Here is a 27,655-nt window from a genome sequence, read left to right as displayed (position 1 = left end):
GATAGTACACAGCTGAGATAAAATGTAAGATCTCTATTCGACAACATGAAAAATGTTTAGTTGAGGTTTAAGTATAGCACATACTTCATAAGATAGTATAGCAGAATTTAGAACTGTCTCTTATGGAAATTTGTTTCTGTCAGCTATATGCTTTGGTAAGGGTTCTGTGTTTAATGAGTAAATACTTGTTCCCTACATGATTTATATTGTACATCAAATATCTTTCCACTACCCCCTTTTGGGAAGACTTTAGAAATGAAGCAAAACCTAAGTTTTCAGTAAATTGTCTCCAGGGCACTGGGGTGGAAGTATAATGAGCCAAAGAATGTGAGAAAAGGGAGCTTAATCCCTCTCATTAGAGGCCAAAATCCCTTAGGACTGAACCTGGTCAGGATCATGTGCCCAGGTCCAGAGCAGAGGGGCCCCTTCGTGGAGCTCAGAAAGGAAAATTGCACTAGCTTCTGAGGGCTCGTTGGGTGGGGGTGGGGGTTATTTTTAAAATTGTAAGGTTCCTTTAAGATCTAAAATTCCATAAATCTAGAAGGTAAAAATCATTTGACAATGGAGCAATCAGGGAAATATTCATGGAATTGGCAAAGATGACAAATTTAGAGGAACCAGTACAATCCTGCTCTTTCATAGAACTACTCCAGAAAATATCAAAGAACACAAAACTGAGTGGAAATCCAAGTAGAAACCACAGCAGGTACCTTTTTCTAGCCTAGGTCAGCCCAGAAAGATAGCTAAAAGCCTAAAGGATCTCCAGACAGGGTCTAACCTTTCAGAAGATTCCTTTCAGAGCCTTCCAGTTGTGGATTGAAGCTAAGGTTTCTTGTGTATCCAAGGTAGGGAGCAAAGATTAGAGGCAGACCTGTAGTTACTATATAAATTGTCACTATAACCCTGAACCAGAGGTGGCAGAGGGAGGGAGATAGCACTTGTCTACTGAATCTTCAATCAGGGAGAGCCTGTAGCCAGGTTCTGACCTGGGATCTGAAACATTTAAATATAAGACCAGGAGGACAGAGATCGGACTATAGACTAGATCAGATTATTTAGAGTATTGAAAGTTTTCATATCATTGGCCTGAGCCATCTCTGAGGCCTCTGAAGGATACAGCACTCAATGCCCAGGGGAAGTGATGAAATAATTTTAGATAATATAGATCAGGACTAAACAAGACCCCACCATTCCCTCCAGAAATGGGCTGTCTGGCCCTAAAAGAGTCCCAATTTAGGATGTAAGAAATATGGCTCCAGAGACCCTCAAGACATAAACCTGGGAGAAGAAAACAAATCTACAACAGTGCAGGCAAAGAATCAAAAACTCAGCATGGCTACAATATCAACTAGAATTGTTTTTTAAATGATATTAAAAATTAAGTGAGAGCTCTAGAGGAAATAATTGGAAAAGAAATGAGACTTCTGGTGAAAAGACTTGAAAGGAACAATAATAATTGTAATAATAATACAGGAAGCACAAAATCTTACCTAAGTAACAGACTCCCTGAAAATTAGAACTGACCAAACAGAAATTTAACATTTAACTTCCTGTGGACATGTCAGGGACTTTGAAACTACATTCCCCGTGATTCAATGGGTTTCCGATTTCTGACGTGATAACATCAGACAACGGGAACCAATGTAGAGTGCAGCTTAAATTCAGAAGTGGGGCTTGAGACAATCTCTTTGGCTACGTAGACAAGATGGGGACTGGTGGCAATTCAAATTTTTACAGGCACATGATCTAATTTATTTACCATCATGGCTTTAATTAAAATATTAATTTCCCTCATAATATCAGCCTTTATCATTTTTAATCATTACAAACCAAGGAACCAACAAGATAAGAAATCAATTCCATAGGCACTGCCCCTCTGGGCAGTCCAGGCAAATTATGAAATTATGGTTGGTTCCTGAGATGTTATGTGTGAGAGCTATTTGGTGGAGAAAAGAGCTTATAAGTGGTGACCAGGAGATCTATGAAGTCTTCTGGCTGAAGTGAAGGAACCTGGAGGAACTCTTGTTGATGCTTAGCCTCAGCCTCAGATAGGGGAGGAGAGGGGGTACTTGAGGTGAACAGGACCAAGGAAAGAAATTCAATCCTTGATCTTACCTGATAATAATAAATAACATTTATTTAGCTAGGCACTGTGCTAAGCATTTTATGAATATTATCTCTTTTGATCCCCACAACAACCCTGGGAGGGTTTTGAGCATAAGGAAGTTAAGAGGAGGAACAGATTTGGAGGAAAGTTGATGTTTTAAATGTGCTGTGTTTGATGTATGGGAAGAACTTGCAAATTTGAGTGTGGAGCTAGGAAGAGAAGTAAGGGATGGAATATCAATAATGTACACAGATGGGGACATTGAGGTCATGAGAGTGAGGTTACCTTCAGAGAGATTATAAAGAGAGAAGAAAAACCGGGGAAGGTAACAGAAAAGGACTGATCAGCAAAGTAGGATAGCACATTGTCATGATAGCCAAAGCAAAGATGAACATCAAGAAAGAAGGATAGAGGAAGCTAGGTGGCACAGTGAAATGAGAGTCAGATCAGGAGGTCTTGGGATCAAATCTGTCCTCAGCCATATCCTGTGTAATCCTGGGCAAATCACTGAACCCCATTTGCTAGCCTCTGCCCATCTGTCTTAGAGTTGTTACTAAAATAGAAAATAAAGTTTTTTTTTGTTTGTTTGTTTTTTAAAAGGAGGGATAGTCAGTCAACAGTGTCCCATGCTACAGAGAGGCTAAAGAGGATGAGATTTCCTTTGGATTTGTTGAATGTCACCAGTGACTTAAAAGAACAATTTTTATAGAGTGGTTAGAATAGAAGCCAGATTGTAGAGGATTAAAAAATTAGTAGAGAGATGAGGGAGAGTGGAAATGGCACTGAATTTGGGCTCAAGTCCCAGCTCTGCCATTTGTTAGTCACATTACCATAGACATACACACTCTTTGGGCCTGTTTCCTCATCTATAAAAGAGATTGTTGTAGCTAAAGCAATTCATAAACCTTAAAGTCCTATATAAAAGTGATTGTTGGGGGAAGTGGAGTATAATGAAAAACTGGCATGTGTGCAGTCCCCATCAGCCTGCTCAGGTGATGTAACCTCTTCACATGGAGATGGCCTCAGAGGAGAAAGGCCTATGAGTCAGTCAGATTCCCATGAAAGGAATATAAATTACTTTTACTAGGAATTTAGTGGTGAAAGGAAGAGATGGAATTGTAACTTGAAGAGTATGCAGGTGGAAGGAAAAGTTATTTAGGTTTGAGAAGACAGCTCGATAGTACTGTGAAGAGAATGCTGGCTGCAGAGTCGGGAAGATCTGGGTTCAAATACCATCTTAGACCCTTGCTATGTGACTCTGAACAAGTTATCTAACTTCTCTTGGCCTCAGTTTCTTTGTCTGTATGATGGGAATAATAGTAGCATATGCTTCCCAGGATTGTTGTGAGGATCAAATGAGATAATATTGGGGAAGCATTTTTCAAACCTTAAAGTATTGTATAAGGGACTGCTAGGTGGCCCAGGGATAGAGGACCTGGATTCAAATCTGACCTTAGACACTTCCTAGCTATAGGACCCTGGGCAAGTCACTTAATCCTGCTTGCCTAGCCCTTGTCTTTCTGTCTTAAATTGTTACTAGGACAGAAAGTAAAGGGTTTGGGTTTTTTTTTTTTAAGTGCTACATATATGCTAGCTGTTATATTCCAATACCCTATTTTTGCAGATAAGGAAACAGAGACCCAGGAAGATTAAATGACTTACCCAAAGTCGCACATGCAGAAAGCATTAGTTAGAATTTGAATCTATATCTTCTGCATCCAGAGTCATTGCTCTTTCCACCTTACTGTGTTTTGTGAACAAAGGGGAGAAGATATCAATAGGACAAGATTAAAAGTACAGGGAGATGGCAGTGAGTCAGAAGGTTCTAGGTAACGATATGAAAAATTAAAGCAGAGCTACTGGAGTAGTTTGCCATTCCTTCCAGTTCATTTTACAGATGAGGAACCTGAGGCAAATAAGGCTAGGTAACTTGCCCAAGGTCACACAGCTAATAAGTGTCCAGGGCCGGATTTGAACTCAAGAAGACAAGGCTTTCTGATTCCAAGTCTGGCACTCTATCCACTGTGTCACCTAATTGCCAATCACAGACTAACCTCCCTCCTAGAGTGGAACCATTTGCTCCCTGCTACTCTGGAGAAGAAATCCACACATGAGAAAAGGTCAAATTTGGTAGCTGCTCTAAATGGCATGAAAGACTTGGGGAAAAGTCAGAAGTCTATCTCAGAGGCTTAGTTACTTTGAGAAAAGAAAGTCGCTTTTCCTCTTGGGGAGTGATGGAAAATCTTTTAGAGATCTTGTGCAGTGCTGCCCCCCCCAGACTGTGTGCCATGCCCCCCCCCACTGCCTTACCCTAGATAGGGGAGGGAGAAAGAGAGGGGAGTGGCCTGAGTGCTCCATTCAGGGGAGGGAGTAAGCTCAGAGGGGCAGGGAAGCACAGTGGAGAGGGGATGCATGCCCACAGAGAGGTCTCTGTGTGCCATCTTTGGCACCCATGCCATAGGTTCACCATTATGGCTCTAGGGCTTCAGTTGTTTCATTATAAAAATGAGAAGAATACTTGCATGCCCACTTCACAACCAATAATAGATGAAAAAAGTTCTTGTCAAATCTTGTTTAACAAGGATTATAGAAACAAGAGTTGTTATAGTCCCCAACAAAATAGAAAACACTACTAATGCAGAACAGTCACTACTTTTATGTCTGTGAATATATTAATGAAGTAAGCTGGGTGAGGGATCTTTTTTTTTTTAATTGAATCTTTGAAGTGTTGAAATTCTACTAAAGTACTGCTCTGAAAGGTCCTACCAAAATATAAAAGACAAAGCAGGTGGTAATGGACTATATCACCTAAATACCAGGCTATCTGGGGGAAGAGAAAGGTAATAAACATTACTTAGTGCTAGCTGGCTATGAGCCAGGCACTGTGCTAAAGTAGGTGGTATTATCCTGTAAGGTAGGTGGTATTATCCCCATTTTATAACTGAGGAAATTGAGGCAAACAGATATTAAGTGACTTGTCTCCAGTATCACACAGTTGGGAAGTGTCTGAGGCCAGATTTGAGCTCAGATCTTCCTGTCTCCAAACCCAGCTCTTTATCCAATACACTACCTAGCTACATTGCTAAGTAATGAAAGGCTCATCATCAGAATAGCCAGGTAGAATGCAAGCTTCTTGAGGGTAGAAATTGTTTCTTTTTCATCTTAGTATTATTCTCTTATGACCAGGACACTACCATCAGGAATTGCTTAGCTTCCTGGGTAGTTGTGAGGATCAAATGAAATTATTTCTGTGAAGTACTTAGCACAGTACCTAGCATATTGTAGGCACTAAATAAATGTCCACTATTATTATTAGCTATTATTATCAGGCAAGAGCAAGGATTGAACTCCTTACCTTTGGTCCTGTCCACCTCAGCATCCTTCCCCCTCTCCTATTAACAGCCTCATCTTTTCTATCTCTTTGTGAGACTGATAATCAAATCAGCATTACCTTTCCTTCTCTGAAAAGTGGGGAAGTCTACTTACCTTGTGGCTTCAAAATCCCTTTGATTCTGAGCTGAGGACTGCCTAGGCAAATGCTCCCTTCCCTCACACTCCCATCTGTACAGACTTCCTCATGAGCCCATACCTCAGCTTCATCTCTCCAGTGTCCTTTCCCTAGTTTTTCTTCCCCTTCCATTGTGCCCTTTGGAAGACCTGTTTTATTATTAAGAAAAAGCCCTTTCAAGTAAACCTGCACTGCCCCTTTCCAAATATATATACACATATATATGTATATGTACACATATACATAAATACATACATATATTAATAATTATACATCTAGTTTTTAATCATAATTGCAATATGACATCATGGCTGCCAGTCGGTGCCAAGATAAGTTGCTAGTCTTGGTTTCTTTTTTAAAATATTAATTAAAATTTTAATCTGTGAACATTGATTGAGATGGACACTGGTGCAATAGTCTGGTCATTGACTCCAACTATTTTGTTGCAGAGATACGTTATTATGTATTTGTGATATGTCTCAACGGAATAGGTTTGTGATATATCCATTTTCCCTCTAGGTGTAATAAAAGTTAATGATATCGAATTTAAGCAACAACAAATAAACGTTCCCTCTTCCCCTCTGTGTATGCTCCTTGTTTTTTGTCTTCAAATCCCTAGTTCGCCTGGCGCAAAGTAGGATTTAACGTTTGTCGAATTGTATTGGATTGCATTGCGTCGCCAAGGCTTGCCAGAGAGGTTAGCTCTTTGACTAGTAGATTAATTTTGGGCACACAGTCTCGGGTTATAGTCTTGAGCAGAGGCCCCTGCGGGGCGTCCCTCCCCCTCGTTGAGAACTAGGACCCTGGGTAACTTTTGCACAGTCCATCCCAAGGTGGGAGCTTGCAATTTGTTAAATGTAGACTGCGAATTAAAAAAAAAAAATAAAGGATGAGAGGAGGTTTGTAAATCTCAATTAAAATGCTATGGAAGTGACAAGAAGCCGTTTTCCTGAAGGAAAATGACCTGCAATAAAACGGTATATCACTACGGATTCCAAAGGATTCCTGCGCTAACGCGACACGTTGCCATGGACAAAGCCCAGCCTTTTCCTTTCTAGTTGTGGTGCTGGGGCGCCCCCTCCAGGCCCGATGAGGCTGTGCCACCCTAGACCCCACCTCCGGTGCGCGCCCCCCGCTGGCTATGGGGATGGGGGAGCGTGATGGGAGGGGCTAACGTCAATTAACAATGCCGAGCTCCCTCCCTCCCGGAGCCGAAGAAAGCCTAGGGGAGGGGGCCCTAGTGAAGGCTGCGTTCGAACATTGATTGGCCAATGCTCCGCTTTCACGTTGGCGTAATGACGTAATCGTCTGGGAAGGAAGGTTTGGAGGAAAAGGCGGGAACCGGAGCTGTCGGAAGAAAAAGCAGGTAAAAGAACTTCTGCGCCCTTTTTCCTTCCTCCCGCTCCCCTCAATCCCAGATGGACCACCCCCCCCCACGCCCTCCACTTTGTCCTCTTTCTTGGTCTCGGAAACTGAACCCAAGCCTAGAATGAAACCCAGAGCTGGGGTGGGGCGGAGTCCAGCCAGGTAAAGGGAGAATTGATCCCCATCCCCCCACCCCGAAATCAGCGGCTTGTTTCACCCCAAGATGACCCCTGAGATTAGGGAACCTGGTCCTGGTGCTTCTGCGCCGCGACGCTCACCGGAAAATAGCAGCTGACCCTTCATAGCACTTTCAAACGTTGCAAAACTCTTTATCCGTAAAGTCTCTTGGAACCTCCCTGCGCGCGACCCCGTGAGGCTTGGAGAGGCGAAGTGGAAGTGTTCCACCCCCCCTCTCCGCCCCCATGATGGGCACAACTATTGAGGGTCCGAGTTGGACTTACGAATCAGAGGCTCCACACTCAGACACAGCCTCAGAGGCCCCAAACTCAGGGTTTGTGTGGTCTCTGAACTGGCAATGCACTAACCTTACTGTATGAATCAAGAGACAGGCTGTCTAGGATTCAGGGAGGGAGGTGGGGAGCCTGAGCTGGGGTTCCTGGATTCCTAGGTCTGTGGATAACATTTCAGGGTTTGAAATCTGTGACACCTTGAAGTTGGACGGGCAAAAATTGTCTCCTTATTTCCATAGAGTTGGTTTCATTGTATTCCTTAAGCAATTTATTTTAGACATTTAAAAACAATTTTGAAAAGGGACCCAAAGACTTCACCATATTTGCCAGAGGGGTCCAAGACACAAAAAAGGTGGAGAAACTCATGCAGTCTAGTGGAAGGAGCAGGACAGATGCCCTGGATGTGTATTAAGGGCCTAACACTGCCTATGTCCCCTGTATCCTAGTAGTAAGGATATGTAGAGTCAGAAGATCAAGGTTCCACCCTACACTTCCCCCTTGCTGTGCAACTTTAATAATGTTCTTAAGGAAGTAGATTGATCTCTCTGAGTCTGAATTTCCATTTATAAGAGACTCAATAATATTGGAACTACTTGCTTTATATTTATTATGAAGATCAAGTGAAATTGTTTACGTAAAAAATTCTGTAAATACAAACTATCAAAATATCTGAATGGCAGGCTGGGAATAGTGCTGGATACTTTTAGAAAAATGCAAATTAAAGGAGCTGAGACAAAGTGACTAAAAAAAAAATAGAAAGTAAAGGGGCACACCAGTGTTCTGTTGTTGAAACTTTGAGTTGTTTGGGAAGTTCTGGAAAGCACTTTGGAATTTCACCCCATAAATTACCAAACTCTGCATATACCCAGGCAGCTAGATGGAATAGCACCAGGCTTGGAATCAGGAAGATCTGAGCTCAATTCAACCTCAGACTCTTAGTAACTAGTAACTGTGTGACCTAGAGTAAATCACTTAACGAATGTTGGCCTCAGTTTCCTTATCTATAAAATGGGGATAATAATAGCGCCTACCTTCTCAGGGTTATTGTGAGGTTCAAATGAAATAATAATTATAAAGGGCTTGATACATAGTAAGTGCTATATAAATGTTAGCTATCATTATTTCTCTTTGATCAAGTAATACCACTACTAAGCCTATACCCCAGATAGTTTCAGAGGAAAATGGGAAGACTTCTCAGCTCTAATCTAGAGTGAAATGAGCAGTACAAGGAAAGCTATTTTATACAATGGCAACAGTTATTATAAAGAAAAACAACTTTGAAAGACTTTAGAATGCTGATCAATGATATACCATTAATCTTGTGGACTGAAGATGAAAAAATACCACTCACCTCATGCTAGACAGGTGATGGACTTAAAATGCACAATGAAACCTATATTTGGGCTTGGGCAATGTGGAGATTTGTTGTCCTAGAGTGTACATATTTACTGAGAGTTTTTTTTTTTAATTACTCAGAGCTGGTGGAAAGGTAGGAAAAGATAAAAAATTATTTTTAAAGTAATTAGGAGAAAGAAGCCAGCTCAGGACCTGGGTTGAGTTCTTTCTGTTAGTTACTATCTGTGTGACCTTAGGAAAGTTTTACCTCTAATCTGCAGTGTGCTTATCCATAAAGTGAAAGGACTAGATGAAATGATCTCCAAAGTCTTTTTTTATCTCCAGGCTTAGTCATGCTAGGTCATTTCACCTCCATGAAGTTTGATTTCTTCATCTAAGATAAAACCTCAAGGAATTGTGTAGAAAGTGCTTTATAAACTATAAACTGCTAAATAAATATGAGCCATTGTTCTTATTATGACATGATGACAGGCACACTGTAATGTGTTCTTTGGGTTTCAGATTTCAGAAAATGACAGAGGAGACAGATTTCACTGAACAAGACTCTGATGGAGGTAGTGAGGAAGTGGTACTAACTCCTGCAGAACTCATTGAAAAATTGGAGCAGGTAAGCGTCCCAAAGAGAAGCCTGCACTACACCTTAATTTTATTACTTACACTTAGTTGTAGGATCTAAAGATAACAGAAACAGAATCAAGGCAAATCTCAAGAGAACAGGGACCAATCTAACTCCCTTGTATAAAAGGAAGCAATAAGCACCAGGGAATTCTCTAACAAAATCTTTCAGTTCTCCATTGAGGAAGTTTTACACACACACACCCTTTGATGGTAATATTGAAGAATACCTTTGGATATAGTTGATGAAACAGGAGGAGCATATTTGTGGTAAGTGCAGAGATAGTGCTGTAGAGTCCTTACAAGCCTTCACACCTTAGCTTCTAATGGGCTGGTTTGGAAGTTTGTGGGCCAAATTTATTCAGCTCATCTGAGTTCTGTGGATTTCTTTTTTTTTTAATCCTTTCCCTCTTATCATCAATTCATCAATTCCAAGATAAGGCTGTAGGGCCTGACCATCAAAGTTAAGTGATTTGCCCAGGGTCACATAGCTAGGAAGTTACTAAGGTCAGATTTGAATTCAGGATCTTCAATTCTAGGCCTAGAGCTCTCTCTGCTCTGCCCCTTCTCCTAAGTTTTTTTTCACAAAAACTTTTACCTCATTCTCTAGCATACATAAACAAGCTAATAGACCCACAGGGTCTGATCATTCTTTTACTGTTTATCTGATTGCCATCAAGTATCAAGCTATCAGGCTTGTATTAATTAGTAATTATAAAGAATTTAAATGGTCTGTATACATGGATTTCTGATTTATATGGCCTACTGTTGTAAAAACTTGGTCATCTTAAGCTTCTTTTTACATTTATTATGGCTCCCTGAAGAGAAATAGACATAGGAAAACAGTGCTGAAATTTCTTTTTTTCTTTAAGAAAAATTGGCAGTTATCCCTACTGGTTGTCTCTTTCCCTTTTAATATAAGATATAAGAGGGAAAATATGAAATAATAAGGGAGGAGTTGGGGTCTCTAAGTCCACTTCCTCCATGTTATTTACCAATCAAATGTCTTGGGATGTTGAGTGGTGAGAACACAAGGAATATATAGAGAGGAGTTGGGACTCTTTTGCTCTCTTGAATGCTCACTAGAATTATGAAGGGAGTCAACTAGCAGGTTAGGTGGTCAGTAAATCATTTTTAAATTGAGAAATATTACCTCTCGAGAATTTAAATCATTACAATATTTAATCACATTCCCTTGATCAAAAGCCACTGGTGACTCTCCATTGCCTACTGAATTCCTTACCTTGTGTATTCAACCCTTTCTATAATCTGACTCCTTTCCAATCTGTCTTATCATTATTTACCATCATAGTCAGTCTTTACCACCCACCATACTTTATCAACTTTATGCCTGTTTCTTAAGCCCAGATTAATATCCTTCTGCTTCCCTTACCCCATTTCTCTAGCTGAAATTCTTCAATCCTATGCCATCTCTTTATACTTTCTCTAATCCTTACCCCCAACCACCTAACAGATGTGATCCTCTTACAGTATTTTATACTCATCATATGATTGCATGTTACATTGGAAGAGACTTGTGTCTTATTTAGCTTTCTCCCTACATGTCTAGCATATCGTCTTGATGTTCAGATCTGATTGTATCAGTGTGAATACTACCTTCAGTAAATCAGATTGTAACTTTTACTACCTCCAGTAAATCAGATTGTAACTTTTACCCTTAAATTATGTTCATTGTTGCCTTGTAATGTTGTGAGGTTTATTTAGCAATTAATTTAGTAATAGTGTTGGACCTAGCAGGAAGGGCTGGAGGATTCCAAGATGGAATGAAGGAGCAGGAAGTGGGCTTGTGCTCTGAGAGAGACTCCATTAGTGGTTGGAGATAACTGTTGCTAACCCTGGGAGATCTCAGAGTTAGGGAAAACCTGCATCCAGATTCCCTGGGATTCTGAGAGGTGAAGGCTTTCAGCAAGTGGACAACAGACCTGCAGAGCTGCACCAAGTGGGGAAGTGGTTTGGGATCTGGTGGACAGCATTTCAAACTCACTCTCCCTACCTGGGTACCTTGGATCACCTGGTGGAGTTGGCTCTTGGCATCCTGTGACCGTCCTTGGATTACCGTGAGACCCCAAAGTCACCCTCAGGCCCTTTAGCTGAGCTGACCAAACCTGGCTGGAACCAGGTTTGAAGAAGCTTTCCCTGTGACTTCAGTACTGCTTCCTTTGGGCCCTGCCTGGCTTAGGTCAATAGGATAGTGTAGTTAAGTCCTTCCCTGCCCCCTGTGGTTTGCCCTTAGGTTTTAAGTGTAGAATCCCCTATCCCATCCTTTATTTAGTTACCCTCAATTAAACTGTATAAACTTTTACCTTTGCTTGCTGGTTCCATAGACCCTGGCCTACAGTGAGCTGGGTGACCATTGGGCCAACTGCCATTACTGTGTCAGTTAACCCTGGTCTCCCTATCCTGGTTGGTCCTGTCTCTCCTTCAACCCAGTGTGGACCCACAAACCATTTAGTTATATTTTAATAATAATAACATCCCCGATGCCTCACCTTTACAGTAACAAGCCTCACTCACCCACACATTGGGCCCATCATTAAAATCTATGAAGCTTGATCTAAGACTTTCCAGAGCTTGTGCTTTGTAGCATAGTTTTCTAGTACCCGGAGTCATTTCTAGCCATGATGAAGCAAAGAAGGGGGATTTTAGTTGAAGTTGCAAATAGTAGAGCCTTTGGTAAATGCTTGTTGAATTGAGAAGAGAGAGGGAAAAAACTATAGAATCCAGTTTTAAAATTTAGTAAAAAGCCCTTTTATGCTATCTTTGAATGTATCTTCCTAGACTATAAGCTATATGTAGACAAATGTCATCTTTCTCTTTAACTTGACAAATCCATAGTGCTAATATAGACTACCATAAGCAATTAATAAATTGGTGAATGTTGTTAATCACTCATAATGTTTGTTAATGATATTGATTGGAAGACTAGGAGTTCAATTAGGAAAAAAGGAAGAAGAGTCTATTCTTCATATAGCCCATAAATAAAATTTTAATCATTACTTGTAGTAGAAATATCTGTAGATAGCCATCATCAACTGTGGATGATCAAGTATGTAAATGTAGAACAACTATGCTATATGTCTCCAACAAGGCCAATAGACCTTAGCCAAGAATTAAGACATCTTGCCTTAATGAATGAGCATAATTAGGAGATGAAGACCAATTTCCACTATGGTCCCTGTCACATTCCTAAGCCTTTAACAAATTATTTATCCTTTCATTCTATTTTCTTACCAGTAAAACAACAGTAATAATAGTCATTTCCTATTTATATCATCAGGATATTTAGGAAGATAAATGAAATGGTATTTCTAAAATTCTTTGTACTCTGTGGATGAAGATATATATAAATGTACAAACTGCTATTTCATCTATTACTACAAGAGTAGTACCACTGCCCTTTGGTGGGAAATGCCAGCTTATGGGGGGGGGGGGCAATACCTGGAGGCAGAAGTTGTTTTGCTACTACTATTGAATATCAGGTGGCATTACTGTCAGAGGAAAGTATCACTCTGATGTATTTTTTGAAGTAATTTGCCCCTTTTTTTGTGTGTTCAGAATATAATAAAAGCTGTGAACACAGCTTTCCAGACAAAACCAGGAAAAAAAAAACCCAGAAAATCCATCCAAGCATTCTTTAAACATTACTTTGGCTTCATAGTATAGCCAATACCTTCGACTGCTAGGAAAATAATAGTTTTCCTTTTTTTTAAACCCTTACTTTCCGTCTTAGAATCACTACTGTGTATTGGTTCCAATACTCCATGGTTTTGGTGATGGGGCTCACACAGTCTAAGTTGCCTTTACTCCTCTGTGAATGTCACAGTGGCTTCCTCACATGAGTACTCATGTTATGTGTTATGCTTTCTTCCATAGGCCTGGCTAAATGAAAAATTTTCCCCTGAGCTACTGGAGAATAAGTGTGAAATTGTAGAATGTGTCATAGAGCAGCTGGACCATATGGTAAGGCTTACACTCTCAGTATGTAAAAGAGGAAAGAAAGCAAGATAGGTTTGCTTAGTTAAGGTGACCTGGACTGTGGGGTTGCTTTCAGAATATCAATCGCAAAAGGGCAGAATATTAGCTACTTCCAAAGTAGGGTTTAGGTCCTTCCAGTACCATTCCTGAGTTTCCTATATCATCATCATTACAGTTGTTTGGGAATTGCAATGGCTAGCCATCATTATTTATTAGAAGTATGACTCATTTCTTTCTTTTTTTTTTTTTTTTTTTTTTTTTTTTTTTTTTTTTTAATTTTAAACCCTTAACTTCTGTGTATTAACTTGTAGGTGGAAGATTGGTAAGGGTAGGCAATGGGGGTCAAGTGACTTGCCCAGGGTCACACAGCTGGGAAGTGGCTGAGGCTGGATTTGAACCTAGGACCTCCTGTCTCTAGGCCTGGCTCTCAATCCACTGAGCTACCCAGCTGCCCCCTGACTCATTTCTTTCTGATGATGTTTGGGTCTCAGATTTTTTTTTTTAAACCTTTACCTTCTGTCATAGTATCAAATCTCAGACAGAAGAACAGCAAGGACTGGACAGTCAAGGTTAAGTGACTTGCCCAGGGTCACATAGCTAAGAAATATCTGAAGTCAGATTTAAACCCAGGCCCTCCCAATTCCAGACCTGGGGGGTTTCAGGATTTGTACACATAAATTCAATCCCAAAATAAATGCAAACTTTGGGGTATTTGAAATTTTCTGATTCTCTGCCTGAAAAAAGATTCCTATGTGTTAGACTGCTAGGATATTTTAAATTCAATGCCATTTTTCCTTTGTAGACTATACGTAGTCAAAAATTATCTTTACACATAGTGGTCAGGATGTTTTAATTAAGTGTTTGTTCTTCAATAGGAAAAGAATCTCAGTAGAGCAAAGAAGGGTGATTTGAAGGTTAGCATCCACCATATGGAGGTAGAAAGAATCCGCTACGTCCTCAGCAGTTACTTGCGATGCCGACTGATGAAGGTTAGACATTAAGATATCTTCATTAGGGCAATTTTAGTTATAGCAAAGATCCCTAAGAAGTGCTTTGTAGACTGTGGAAATCCTCAGGCGTGAAAAAAATGCTGCTAATGGAAAAAAATTAGGTTGTCTAGGAAGTAAAGAATCATAGGCAAAGATTATTATGAAGAAAATGGAATATAAGGTGATAGTTATTTGCAATAAAGGAAGGAGGAATTGGTTGAACATACATAGTAATGCTGAGCAGAGGAGGAAAAGGTTTGAAATATTGAATGGGATTAACTATTAAATAGAAATAAAATAGACCATGAGATAAAGTATGCTTTTTGACTAGAGAATTAGACATTCAGAGAGAGAAAGAAATATCCGATAGTATAGTCACTTTTCTGAACCCTGTAGTCATTTATATTGGTGCCAGTAAAAATAAATAAAACACCATGAGAAGATTCTGATATTAGCAGTTATCCCTCTTATTCACCAAAAAAGGTTTTAGCTGTTATAAGCATGTATATAGTTTATTGAAGATTAATGTTGGACATTTTATTACCAGCAAACATGATAAATTGAGGTGTAACTATCTTTAGAAATAGATTATTTGATAATGGAAGCTTCGTGAATAATAACTTTTCTTTTCCATGGCAGATAGAGAAGTTTTTCCCTCATGTCCTTGAAAAGGAAAAGACACGTTCTAATGAAGAACCTTCCATTCTCTCTCCAGAAGAGTTTGCCTTTGCCAAAGAGTGAGTGACCAGTAAGTCATATTGTTTCAGAGTTGCAAGGAATTTTGAAAGTCATCTAGTCCACCCCTTACCTAGTATGGATCCTGACTAAAACATTACAGATGTTCTTCCAGATTCCGCTTGAAGATAGATGCTCATTAATAGGAAAAAACGTAGTAATCAAGCTATTAGTAGACTCATTACTTTCCTCAGTCAACCCGTTCTATTTTTGGAAGTTTTTTCTTCTGTTGAATTGAAATCTGGCCTCCCTTTAACTTTTACCCATTTGGTTCTATTCATTCACTCTGTAAACTGAGCAAAACAATTCCTCTTTCACATGACTTCTCAAATATTTGAATATAATCATTGTATCCCCATCTAAGTCATCTCTTCTCAAGGTTAAGAATCTTCATGCTTCAGTTGATGCTTAAATAGTATGAGTTGAGTCAAAAACTCAGAGTTCTTGTATCCTACTTCTCTTATCTATTTTCTGCTACTTCAGTAGAGCTATTATCTTACAGAACTCTCTCTACTGATACAGATCTCAAGATTAAAAAGGAACTCAGGCTAGCTAGTTCAACCCATCTGAAAGATAATCCCCTTTGCATTATACTTGACAACCTCACTAATTCCCAAGGTAGCCCATTTCACATTTGGGTAGATAGAGTAGTTGGGAAGTTTTTTCCTATATTAAGCCTAACTCTGTGTCTGAAATTTATATTAGCTCCTAATTCTGCCCACTCTAGCCAAACAGATTAATTTCCTTTCCTTTTGACAACTCTTCAAATAATTGAAGACAGCTCTTACGTCTAACCTAAGGCTTCTCCAGGCTAACAGTACTCACTTAAAGAACTAACAGCAGAATTTAGCTTTGTAGAAGAAACTGATGGTTTTGTGGATAAAGTACCAGATCTATAGTCAGAAAGACTTGAGTTTAAATCTGGTCTCAGATACTTTAGTAGCTGTGTGACTCTGGATAATGTGAAGATGGGATTAATTCTACCCTGCCCATTTTTAGATTTAATCACCAAAAGTGTAAGTGGGGTGTTTACACTTTTGGTGATTAAATCTAAAAATGGGCAGGGTGTGGGGCAGTAAGTGGTACCCCTTAGACTCTGTTGTTTTTGTTGATGTTAACCCTTTTCAGTTTTGTCTCCCCTCAAAATAGCAAAGAAAAATGGGCTGGTTAGAGTTGATCCCATCTTCATAATAAGTCACTTTTGTCTGTCTCTGTCTCCTCATCTATTAAGTAAGGATAACAATAGTGCCTATATTATATGGTTGTGAGGATCAGATGAGATACTATTTGTAAAAAGCATTTAGTTGGGTGGTTCAGTGGATAGAGTATCATACTGTGTTTAGAGACAGAAGGTCCTGGGTTCAAATGTGGCCTCAGATACTACCTAGCTCTGACCTTGGGCAAGTCCCTTGACCCCAATTGCCCAGCCCTTATTATTCTCATGCATTGGAAGCAATACTGAGTATTAGAATTAGATTCTTTGTATAGAGAACTAGGACAGAAAGTAAGGGTTTTAAACATTAAAAGTTTTACAAGCATTTAGCACAGTGCCTGATATATAGTAGGATTTATAGAAATGTGTATTCCCTTCTCCCTTCCCTATTTAAAAACTGAATCCTAAAGACTTTACCCAACACTTTTCTATCACTTTTACTACAGAAGCAGGAGATTGCACAGGATAGAGTATCATTTTGTATTATTGATGTTGCATGAGTTGCTGTGGCTAAAGAATTTTATTACCTCGTGTGCCCGCTAGTGATGAGCCTTCACATACTTAGCTAATCTTGTCCTTGGGCAGTAGACATAATCTATTGCCAGGTCTTCACCTGAAACATTTTCATTTTGGCAGAACATATCAAAGCTTTACTGAGAACTTAGTGGCCTGATACTTTTTTTTTTTTTTTTTTGAGCCTGCCTCTTCCAAGCTTCACGGTCCCACTATTGTTTTGGCACGGACACTTTGACCTTCTGTTTCCACTTGACTTGGTTTGCCCCTCCTTAGGCAGTCTGGATGCCTCTCGCTCCCAGGAGCTCCCATATTGGTACCAGACTTAGTGCAGACCCCTATCTGGTTCAGTCCTACTGCAGCTCAGAACGCCCAAGTTCAGGCAGTCCAACAGGAATAGGAATTACACTCATGCACCACCGTGCCAAATTCTTATACACATCATGAAAGATTTGGGTCGTATTTTGTCCCTCCTAAAATTTGGTGCCCAGGATTGTGCACAGTATTCCAAATGTGATTTGAACGAAATAGATTAGGCCAAGTTATCACCTCCCTTGTTCTGGAAATCAGAATAATTTATATACCTAGTGAACTTTACTCCTGACAACCTTGTGAAATTAAGTACTTCTATTAAAGTCCCCAAGATCAAGAGAGTCATCCTTTCAGTCATCACATCCTACATTTGAGTTCAAGACAGAAGATCTTGCATATATTAAGTGAGTTCTTTGTGGTAGACTCTGTAATGAGTCATTCCCTGCCCTCAGGGAATTCGCATTTTAATGGAGGCAGCATGCCAAGAGATATATATATATATATATTTAAAGGGTGACTTGTGGAACTAGCACTGATTTGTAGTGATTAGTATTTGCTAAATCCTCATAATTCATTCCTTTAATGCTAGAATTTAACAGAGATTGAATTCCTGCTCACAATTCTGTAGTTTAAAAGAGTCACTTTCCATCTTTTATAATACCTCCTATTCGCCACATTTTCTCAGAAGTCAATGACAAAAGTTTAGCAATTCTATCTACAAATTATTTTTATATTCTAGGACCATGTTGGTGAACCTATGGCATATGTGCTGGAGGGGGCTATTCCCCTCCCCTTCTCCAAGTACTTTAGGATATTTCTCACATCATTCACCCCTCTGTCCAACAACCCAATGGGAGGCTTCCTCTCTCCCTTGTCTGGGGTAAGAGGGTGGCTCACATGCCATGTGAAGATGCAGTTTGGACCCTCAGTCTCTAAAAGGTTCACCATCACTGTTCTAAGTTATATTGTAGTTTAACTTGACCAAATGACTTGAATTTATTAAAGGTAGGTGCTCTTATCATCTTCTGTCTTGTTTCATTTTCTTAATGACCTCTTTTTTTATTCTATCCCTCCAGTTCTGAGGATCTTTCTCCTTATTACCAAAAGTAAGCAAAATAGACATTCAGTTCTGCCTTATCTCCATGTTTATCATCATAACCCTTAGAAGAAATAATCCATTTCCTTTCGTTCTTGTTCAATTATATTCTGTCTCGGTTACCTGCCCTTCCAACCATGAAGCTAAATGTGTCAGAAGAAAACCTGGATTATAAGCCAAGGTTTTGTGGAACTCTGAAACCCTATTAAGTACCAGGAAATACATTTCTTATGCATTTGGTAAATACCAGTTCTTTCCTACTACCTACATAATGAATCAGAATTTGTATATTTCAGATACATGGCTAACATAGAAACTTACCTGAAAACTGTGGCCTTAAGGCACATGCCTCCTAACCTGCAAAAGGTAGATCTTCTAAGGTCAGGTAAGCAAAGCCTCACTTTCCAAGAATAAATAGTGAAATTGTTGCTTCTCAATATCTTACAATCTTTTTTTTTTTTAACATCAGAACAAATGCAAAGCAAATCAAGGAGATTATTAGAAACTTTTATCTAACTGCAAGTCAATAAAATTAAATTAAAATCTGCTGAAAAAGAAACTGAATAAGTCACAAATGAACTTCCAAATAAGAAGTCCTCTCCCCATTCTCTCCTGTTTCCCTATTAAATTTAATATATTCATACACTAAACTATGTGTTCTCCCTTCTTTGGCCATTTCTGATGGAACTGTGGTTCAGGTGATGCCCCCTTCCCCACCCTTCATTGTTTGGATAGTCTTATCCTGTTTATGAGAGATAACAAACTTATCCACCCTTCCCCCATTCAGTTACTTTTTTTCCTCCATTTCTTTTGTCTTAATTCCTTTCATGTATCCCAATAACATTAGGGTTTTGAAGAGACCATCTCCCCATATTAGAATGAAAATATCAATATCTGATATATATTTGTTTGTTTATTTATTTGTTTATGAGAATCTCTCTTAATCCCTTTTACTTCAGAATTTCTAACCAGCTCTGGTATTTTCATGAGGAATTCCTGAAAATCCTCTTATTTCATTAAAGATCTTTTTTTTTTTCCTGCTTTTTCTGGGCAAGTTATTCTTGCTTAAAGGTCTTTTCTTTGCCTTACAAAATGTTATATTCCGAGTTCTCCTTTCCTTTATAGTGGTGACTCTCATATCTTGTATGATCCTCACTTTGGCTTCTCTGTCCTTGAACTCTTGCTTTATGGCTACTTTTAACTGAGATGCTGAATTTTGTTTATGGTATTCCTGGGAATTTTCATTTTTGAGATCCTTTCGGGAGGTGACTAATGGATACTTTTTAGTTTCACTTAGTTTTCTGTTTCTAATAGATGATAATGGACAATAATTTATCGAAATATTATATACAGCATCTTTTTTTTTTCTCATGGTTTTTAGGGAGTGCATCTTCTTGATCCATTTTCCAAGTCAATTTAGTAGACAGGGTAGGGGAAGTAACAGTTAAGCGATGAAGATGTGCCAAGCACTATGTTAAGCATCTTACAAATATTTTATGCTCAAAATAACCCTGAGAGGTAGATGCTATTATTATCCCCATTTTACAGTTGAAGAAACTGAAATACCTGAGGCTGCTTTTAAGCTATAGTCTTCCTAATTCTAGGTCAGGTGCTTTATCTGCTACACTATTTTTCTGTTGCTCCACAGATTCAAAGGGATGTCCCCGTTTGACTCTATGCCTCGTTATTTAGCTATAGATGCATGCCAGCCTGAATCTATGGGCTAAGTCATTATCCTTGCCCCAGGTTACAGTGTCAAGAGCTATAGGTCCAACCTAGGTATATATTAGATTTTTTAAAACCTTCAATAATCCTAATTTTTCCTACTTTCCCAAATAGCATCTCATTAAGATTTGAATAGGCAGACAGAATTGGAATGGAACAGAGCGGGCATTTGAGGCTCCATTTGCATTATTCCTCTGTGTCTTTAGGATTGATTGGTAATTCTCATGGTTAATTATGAGACATGGTAATTCTCACCCCATCTGCTTAATCATGTTTTTAAAATATGAACAATTTTATACTCTATTTTTGCATATTTCTCAATTTTTTAAGACATTGGACTGATTCACAATTGTATTAGCTCTTTTCTCAAATCTTTCAGAATTGATTCTTTTTCATATTTTACCAACCTAGCCAGTTAGTTGTGAAGTTATATCTCATAAGTGTTTTAATTTGCACTTCTATGATTAGTAGTGATATTGCGCATAGTTCTGGGCTAGTCCTGATTTAGGCTCTTTAATGGTCTGGCTTTTATTTATTTGTTTGTTTATTTAGCTTATTCTACTCTTAAGAGAATCTCCATTGCTTCATGGAGATTTTCATCACCAAATTTTTGCAAGGTTGTTTCTCATATATATTTTCTTGAATTGTTTGTTTAGCCCTCTTATCTATGCCAGATCATGCTTTATATTTCTTTTTGTGATTCTAAACCATTCTAAAGATTCTTTTGTAATGTCCATCCTCTCTTTTAGAGGTATAGTTCTTATAGTCTTACTTCCTTTTAGATATTTCTCCTACTTCTATCTTAACCCATTTTCATTGTATTTGTTTTGCTTATTCATTACTTTGATTTTTCAGTTATTTGTCTTGTAAATTATATCCTGTGAGAGTATCTTTTCCCTTCTCTATTTTAATTTGACAATGTTTTAAGGGTAGTCTATTTTAATTTGACAATGTTTTAAGAGGGCTAGAATCTCTACCCAGTACATCTTTAGTGCTCAGTAAATTCTTGTTGAATGTGTGTGTGAGTTGTACATGGAACATAGGAAGGACATTTTTTCATATTGCTTCCCCTTTTCATTTCACCATTAATAACTCATTATTTTTCTGGCAGTTCCCAAACCTGATTTAGATTCATATGTATTTCTGAGGGTGAAGGAAAGACAAGAAAACATTTTGGTAGAGCCAGAGACAGATGAACAAAGGTAAGTGACTTAGTTATCACAGTAGCAAAAAGTAGTCTTCTAAAGAAAAATAGCCATGCTCTCTTCTTCCTCCAAATTTGCGTTGTTTTTTTCTTTCCTCAGAGAATATGTGATTGACTTGGAAGAAGGTTCTCAGCACTTGATCAGATACAAAACCATTGCACCTCTAGTGGCATCTGGAGCTGTACAGCTGATTTAAACTGAAAAGAACTGGTGGAAAAGCTATGGGGTCATTGAAGAGACGACTGGAATATCTTGGAGAACTCTCATCTGTCTTTACCAATGATAGTTATGACACATTTGTGCAGATATCTCAAACTTTTCTCACTAGGGCTGCTGGACTAGATTGGATATTTAAAAGGAAGGCAGAAATTCAAAACTTGTACATCTCTTCTGCAATCTTATGCCTTTGTCAGCAGGTGGAGCCATCACTCTCTACATTCTGAATATGAGACAACAGTTCTTTCCTGTGAACTCTCGGGAACTGTTGACTAAATGTGTGTAATTACACCTGTACAAAGGAACTCTTACCTGTAGTTAAGGAGAATGAGTATATTAAGAGACTAGTAGGATTTTTTTTTTCTTGTATTACTTTCTGGCCTAGAATGATATAACTAGATGCATGCAGGCAATGAGGTGCTAATTTTAGAATAGATGGCCATTAATAGACCAAGTCCTTTCTTCTGTGAAGCCCCTTTTGTAATCGACAATAATGTAATCACAATCAAAAATATTTCCAACATGATTAACTAAGAGCCTTAGCAAAACTAATAAGAGAGAGTTTTAGATGCTAAATTTCTATAAAAGAAGTCTCTAGGAAATTCTTAGCTCTGATTCTTCAAAGGCATATTTATTTTGTTGCTAGACTGAATCCCTCAGTCTTGAGCAATTTTGCCTGTGCTCTAATTTAGAGAGACTAGCTATCTTCTTATTGATGCTTCGCTGTCTTGGGGATATCAATTTACTCATATCATTACCTAGCAGCTTTTTAAGCCAATTCTGCTCTGTCTTTTATTCTTGTGGGAAATAGCTCAAGATGAACCTAATGTTGGTTGGGAAGGAGTGGAGAGTGCTACACCGTCAGCTCCCCCTAAATATACATTCCTGACATTTTAAAAGATATTTATTAACCAACACCTGAAGTTCTTACGGAAGCTATATTTTCCAAAGCGCTCCGGCCTTTATTTTGGCTTTCACAACCACCTTCTGCGGCAGCTCAGGCAGGCATCCCCGTTATCAGAGATGAGTTAACAGAACGGGTTGGCATGCCTGTTACAGCTAGTTGGTAATGGACTGTAACCTATGGCTCTTAACTCTTACTGGCTGTAGGCTCTGCTAACCAGCCACGCCTGGACTTTTCCAGTGAAATGTCACCCTTTTCTATCATGTTTGTGCTGGGCTGCACGTAGCTGCGTTTTCGGCTAAAGCTAGTTTTGCGATTACTACATTTCCTGGGCTCGTTTTGAAGATGATGATTTAGAAGCATAAATTAGGAATAAAAAGGAACTGCATTTCAAAATGAAGTTGGGTAGGAAATGATGTGGCATAGCTTAGCTGATGCTGAAATGAGAGATTTTTCAGTCACCGAGGATATGGTGAAATTCATTGCGTCATTTTCTCTGAACAGTTGTTGACCGTAAATTTCTTCCCGGAAAGAGGGTATTTGATACGATTCAGAACCGGAAACCTTGGCTGTCACAAGAGGGGGAGGGGTTTTCATTTCTGTCCTTCTGAAAAGTGTTTTCAAGGAGGTCGTTTTGTTCATTTCCTATGTGTTGGGTATAACTTTGTAGTAAAACTCAGACTGCTTTTTACCTAATACTGTTGGTTGCCAGCCATGGCAGTATTGAATCTTTGTACAAATCTGCCATTTATGAAAATGTAATGATGACATCATGAGGAACTGTTTGAAAAAGAACTCTACTAAGACTTTCACATCCACATTGAGTGTTCTCTCCTTCCACATTGTCACCATGAAGGGCTCTTCTATTTTAATGTTGCTCTCATTGGTCAAAACGTTTTTGGAACATCATTACCAGTTCGTAGGCTACACTTAGCATCCCATTTATAGCCATTTCACTTAGGCTTTAGAGCTAAAAGGAATCTTTATGATCATTCTAGTTGAATTCATTTTACTGAGTCCAAATAAATTAAATGACTTGGTCAAAGTAATGCAGGTAGTTGAAGTAGCAAAGCCAGAACTGAAACTTGAGCTTTTAGACTTAAGTCCAGTGTTCTTTATAATACGCACACTTCATCATATAATTTACAAGAAATCTATATTTTCTCACTAAATTATATCCACCTGGCGTTTCCCTCTACAAAGTTATCAGTGATCTCTTAATTGCCAAATCTATTGACCTTTTTTTCAGTGTTGATCTTCTTTGACCTCTTGGCAACATTTGATACTCATTCACCTTCTAGATAATTCTGTGAGTTTTTTGTGCCAGTGTTTTCTGGTTCTCCCCTCTGCCTAACCACTCTTCAGTTTCCTTTGTTGGATTTTTAATGTCATGTGTCTTCAAAGGTTCTGTCCTGAGTCCTTATGAACTTGAATGGGAAAAACAATTACCTTTATTTTCACCTGCCTCTAACTGAAATTTAGTATTTCCTTATTTTAAAATATTCTAGGAAGTGGTCCATGACAAAAAAAGGCAAGAACCCATGCTTTATAGTATCTCACTGTGATCTCATCAGCTCCCATGAGCTTAATTACCATTTCTGTGCATTTCTATATATACTATATATCTACATAGATATATAGGCAGTTCTATGTAACTATCCCTGGTCTTTGCTAAGCAATAGTCAAGTATCTCTGATTGCCTCTTGGATATTTTGAACTGGATATCACATAAACACTTTAGAAATGTCCAAAGCAGAACTTCTCTTTTCCTCCAAACCCTCCCCCCACTTCTGAACTTCCCTATTACTGTCAAAAGCATCACCTTCCACTGACCCAGGCCCACGACCTCAGTGTTATCCTTGACTCTTCACTGGCTCCACTTATCTAATCCATTGCCAGATCTTAGAGTTTCCACTTTCACAGCATCTCACATTTGTCCCCCTTCACTCCAGTCACAAAGCCACCGTGCTGGTTCAGGCTTTCATCACATCAGGCCTGGACTATCATAGGAGCCTCATTTAGTCTTCCTCAAGTCTCCCCACACCAAACCATCTTCCACTAATCTATCAAGATGATTTTTCTAAAGTCTAGATCTGGCCAAGCCACCTATCCTGCTCCTTGATTTCCAGTGGCTCCCTATTACCACCCAGGATCAGATTTAAAATCCCCTGGCATTTAGAGCTGCTCATACTCTTTCCTACCTTTCCATTATTTGTACAATTTATTCCATAAACCCTTCCATCTTGTTTTTGTTGTTTTGTTTGGTTTTGTTTTTTTTAAACCCTTACCTTCCCTCTTGGAGTCAATACTGTGTATTGGCTCCAAGGCAGAACAGTGGTAAGGGTAGGCAATGGGGGTCAAGTGACTTGCCCAGGGTCACACAGCTGAAAACCCTTCCATCTTGTTACACTGACTTACTCAGAATTCTTCAAAGTGACAATCATTCCCCCATCTCTGTGCCTTAGCGCCAACAGTCCCTGGCACTTGGAAAGTGCTACTCCCTCACCTCTAGCTCTTAGTTTCCCTGGCTTCCTTTAAGAAAAAATCTGAACCTTTCCCCCTTTTCACCCTCCAGATGTTATTGTCTTTCCCTTCATCTACTCTACATAGATTGTGTTAAGAATCATTTACATGTTGCTTCCCCCATTGGAATGTATGCCCCTCAAAGACAGATGTGTCATTTTTGCCTCTTTATCCCTAGTGACACACATAGTAAATGCTTAGGTTTAGTCATCACAGTCACAAACTATGTAGCTTTAGTTGAAACCAAACTAACTGACTTTAGTCACTCTGAGAAGATAAGGTTTTACTTTCCCTGAAGTTATTCAATAGAGAACTGAAGCCATCTTCAAAGAGTTCATTGTTCATAGAATCACAAAAGCTGAAAGGTCATGCAAGTTGACCCCAGACTTGGAAAGGAATTCTTATTCCAACATTCACCACAACACATCTGAAGGTGGTCCTCCCTGTGGAGAGACAGCCTCTCCTTGAAGATGTCCAGTGACTGCCTCTTCCACTCTTGGTTACGATGGTTAGCAAAATGTTTCTTATTGAGTTGAAATCTGCTTCTGCAAAAGTCATCATTTGCCCCAGCATCGTACCCTCTAGTGCCCCAAAGAACATGTGTCCATCTGCCTTACGTATGACAAGCCTTTCAGTACTGGAGAATACCTCCCATTGCTACCTTCCTCGTCCAGTTGAGGCCTATGTCTTTAGATGTTCCCCAGAGAGTAATGGGAGAAGGCTTTCTTAGATCTGCCATATCTTTTACAGAAGAATGCATTCCTGACATCAATGATAAATCTGAAGCTTTTCTATATTCTGTTAAATAAAAGCTGATCTGGAGGCTCAATTGCCACCCAATTTAGAAGCATTAATTAGTAAAGAGAATTAGCAGAACCTTCCTAGAACTGATACTCCATTTTTCTGGATGGCTGCAACAGCTGCCACTTTCTAGAGCACCTAATGAGAAAAACGCCAGCCTTGTGTTGGGTGTGGAAGCTAAGAGAGATTGGTTTAAAAACCCTCATGGCTCCCCCTCCTTGGCCACGTGGCTCTGGCACCTGGACACCCACCCTAACAGGGAACCCAGGAATCCAGCCTTCTGGCACCCATGTAATTGTGACTCCTCTGCCTACCACCAGGGTGCAAAAGATCCAAACTTCTCCCAAAATAATTATATCACATCCTAGCTTACATCCTACTGGGGGAAACCTAAGACACATGTTCCATTCTTTAAGAGGTTAGAAGGTGTGGGCTTCCCAGCAATGTCTGCCATGGGAACTAAGGACAAGCTTTTCTCACTGAAGAAAAGTTTCTTGGCTATAAGGTGTCTAGCAAAAAGCTGTCCCACCATGAGGATAGCTAGATGGCACCGTGTATAGAGCACCAGGCCAGGAGTTAAGAGGACCTGGGTTCAAATCTGAACTCAGATACTTGCCAGCTATATGACTCGGGGCAAGTCACGTAACCCCATTTGACTAGCCTTTCCCCTTCTGCCCTTCTATCTTAAGAGTTGTTACTAAAACAGAAAATAAGTAATCTCTCAGTCAATAAATATTAAGTACCCACTATATGCTAGGCACTGTGTTACGCATATAAAAAATGGCAAAATGATTTTTAAAAATGGTGTCTTTGCTCAAGGGCCTCAAAGACCGAAGGGATAGAGACAGAATACAATAACTAGGTGTGTAAAATCAAACCATATATGAGATCAATTGGTGATAATTAACTGAGAGAAGGCATTAACAAATTGTAGAAGGTGGCCTATTAGCTGAAATGAGAACAATTGAATTGGAAGAGACCTTAGAGATACAATCCCTTCCTGAATCATAAAGATTCACAGACTTAAGACCACACAGATAGTGGCACGGTTCTGGCCTAGACCAGAAGCCCTGATTCATACTCCATTTCTATTTCCACTATACCACAATACTCTTCAACAATAACCAATTGTTTTAGTGCATACCCTCTATAGTAGGACATATACAAGTTGCATTGTATCCTATAGTATCCTATGCCCTTCAATACATTATTCTTAGTTGTGGATTTAATCACAATGATGAAAAATAAGGCATCTGTCACTTAATATGAGAAGAGAGTACATGTAACGATGGTATTATCCATTAATTTTGACAAATCGTGGACTAACAAAGTTCTTACAGATTGGAACAGGGCAGATCTGCCCATCTTTTAGAAATGAAATATGATCACTCTTGACCTTCAAAATTATAAACAAGTCATTTTAACATCAGATACTGGAAAGATATCAGGGGGAAAATATCATCAATCAATTTGCAATTACCTCAAAGAGCTAAAGGTAGTGGGTAGCAATCACCATGTCTTTGAGTTGAGCAAATTGTTCCAGACCAATTTAACTTCTGCGATGACATGTTAGGAAACACCTATTACTTTTCTTCTAAGTGGCCCCTTTTAATTTCATTAAAGCTTTTTATTCTGTCCTGTATTCACATAGACAACCATGTAGTTTTGTCATTATTAATGTTGGTTATACACACACACACACACACACACACACACACACACACAAAAGACCTGGAAATGATTGCTGACCACAAGTTGAATGGCAATTGCTAGTAGTTTATTTTAAAAAAAAAACAGATGGTAGCATAATATATTAAAAATAAGGATAGTATACAGGAGTCAGAAATTATTTTCCTCTTATATAATATAAGCCTTCACTAGAATATTCTGTCAAGTTTGGGTCATCATGTTTGAAAAAATAGAAACTAGCATAAGCTAGATGGCACAGTGGAAAGAGAGCTAGACCTGGAGTTGGGAGGACCTGAGTTCAAATTTGACCTTAGATA

The 27,655-nt window shown here is 39.0% G+C and overlaps 1 protein-coding gene across 1 annotated transcript; it reads left to right on the top strand.

Moving 5' to 3' along the window:
* The first annotated feature begins 6,955 nt into the window (after positions 1-6,955).
* Positions 6,956-21,401, top strand: GINS4 (GINS complex subunit 4). The gene is made up of 8 exons (XM_044660843.1): positions 6,956-6,981; positions 9,308-9,413; positions 13,316-13,402; positions 14,293-14,406; positions 15,046-15,143; positions 18,572-18,660; positions 21,112-21,202; positions 21,305-21,401. Exons 2-8 carry the CDS (start codon positions 9,318-9,320, stop codon positions 21,399-21,401), a joined length of 672 nt encoding a protein of 223 aa, XP_044516778.1. The 5' UTR covers positions 6,956-6,981; positions 9,308-9,317.
* Positions 21,402-27,655: the final 6,254 nt, after the last annotated feature.

This window comes from Gracilinanus agilis, chromosome 2 (assembly GCF_016433145.1).
Source record: "Gracilinanus agilis isolate LMUSP501 chromosome 2, AgileGrace, whole genome shotgun sequence".
NCBI lineage: Eukaryota > Metazoa > Chordata > Mammalia > Didelphimorphia > Didelphidae > Gracilinanus > Gracilinanus agilis.
This window is presented reverse-complemented; position numbering and strand designations above follow the sequence as displayed.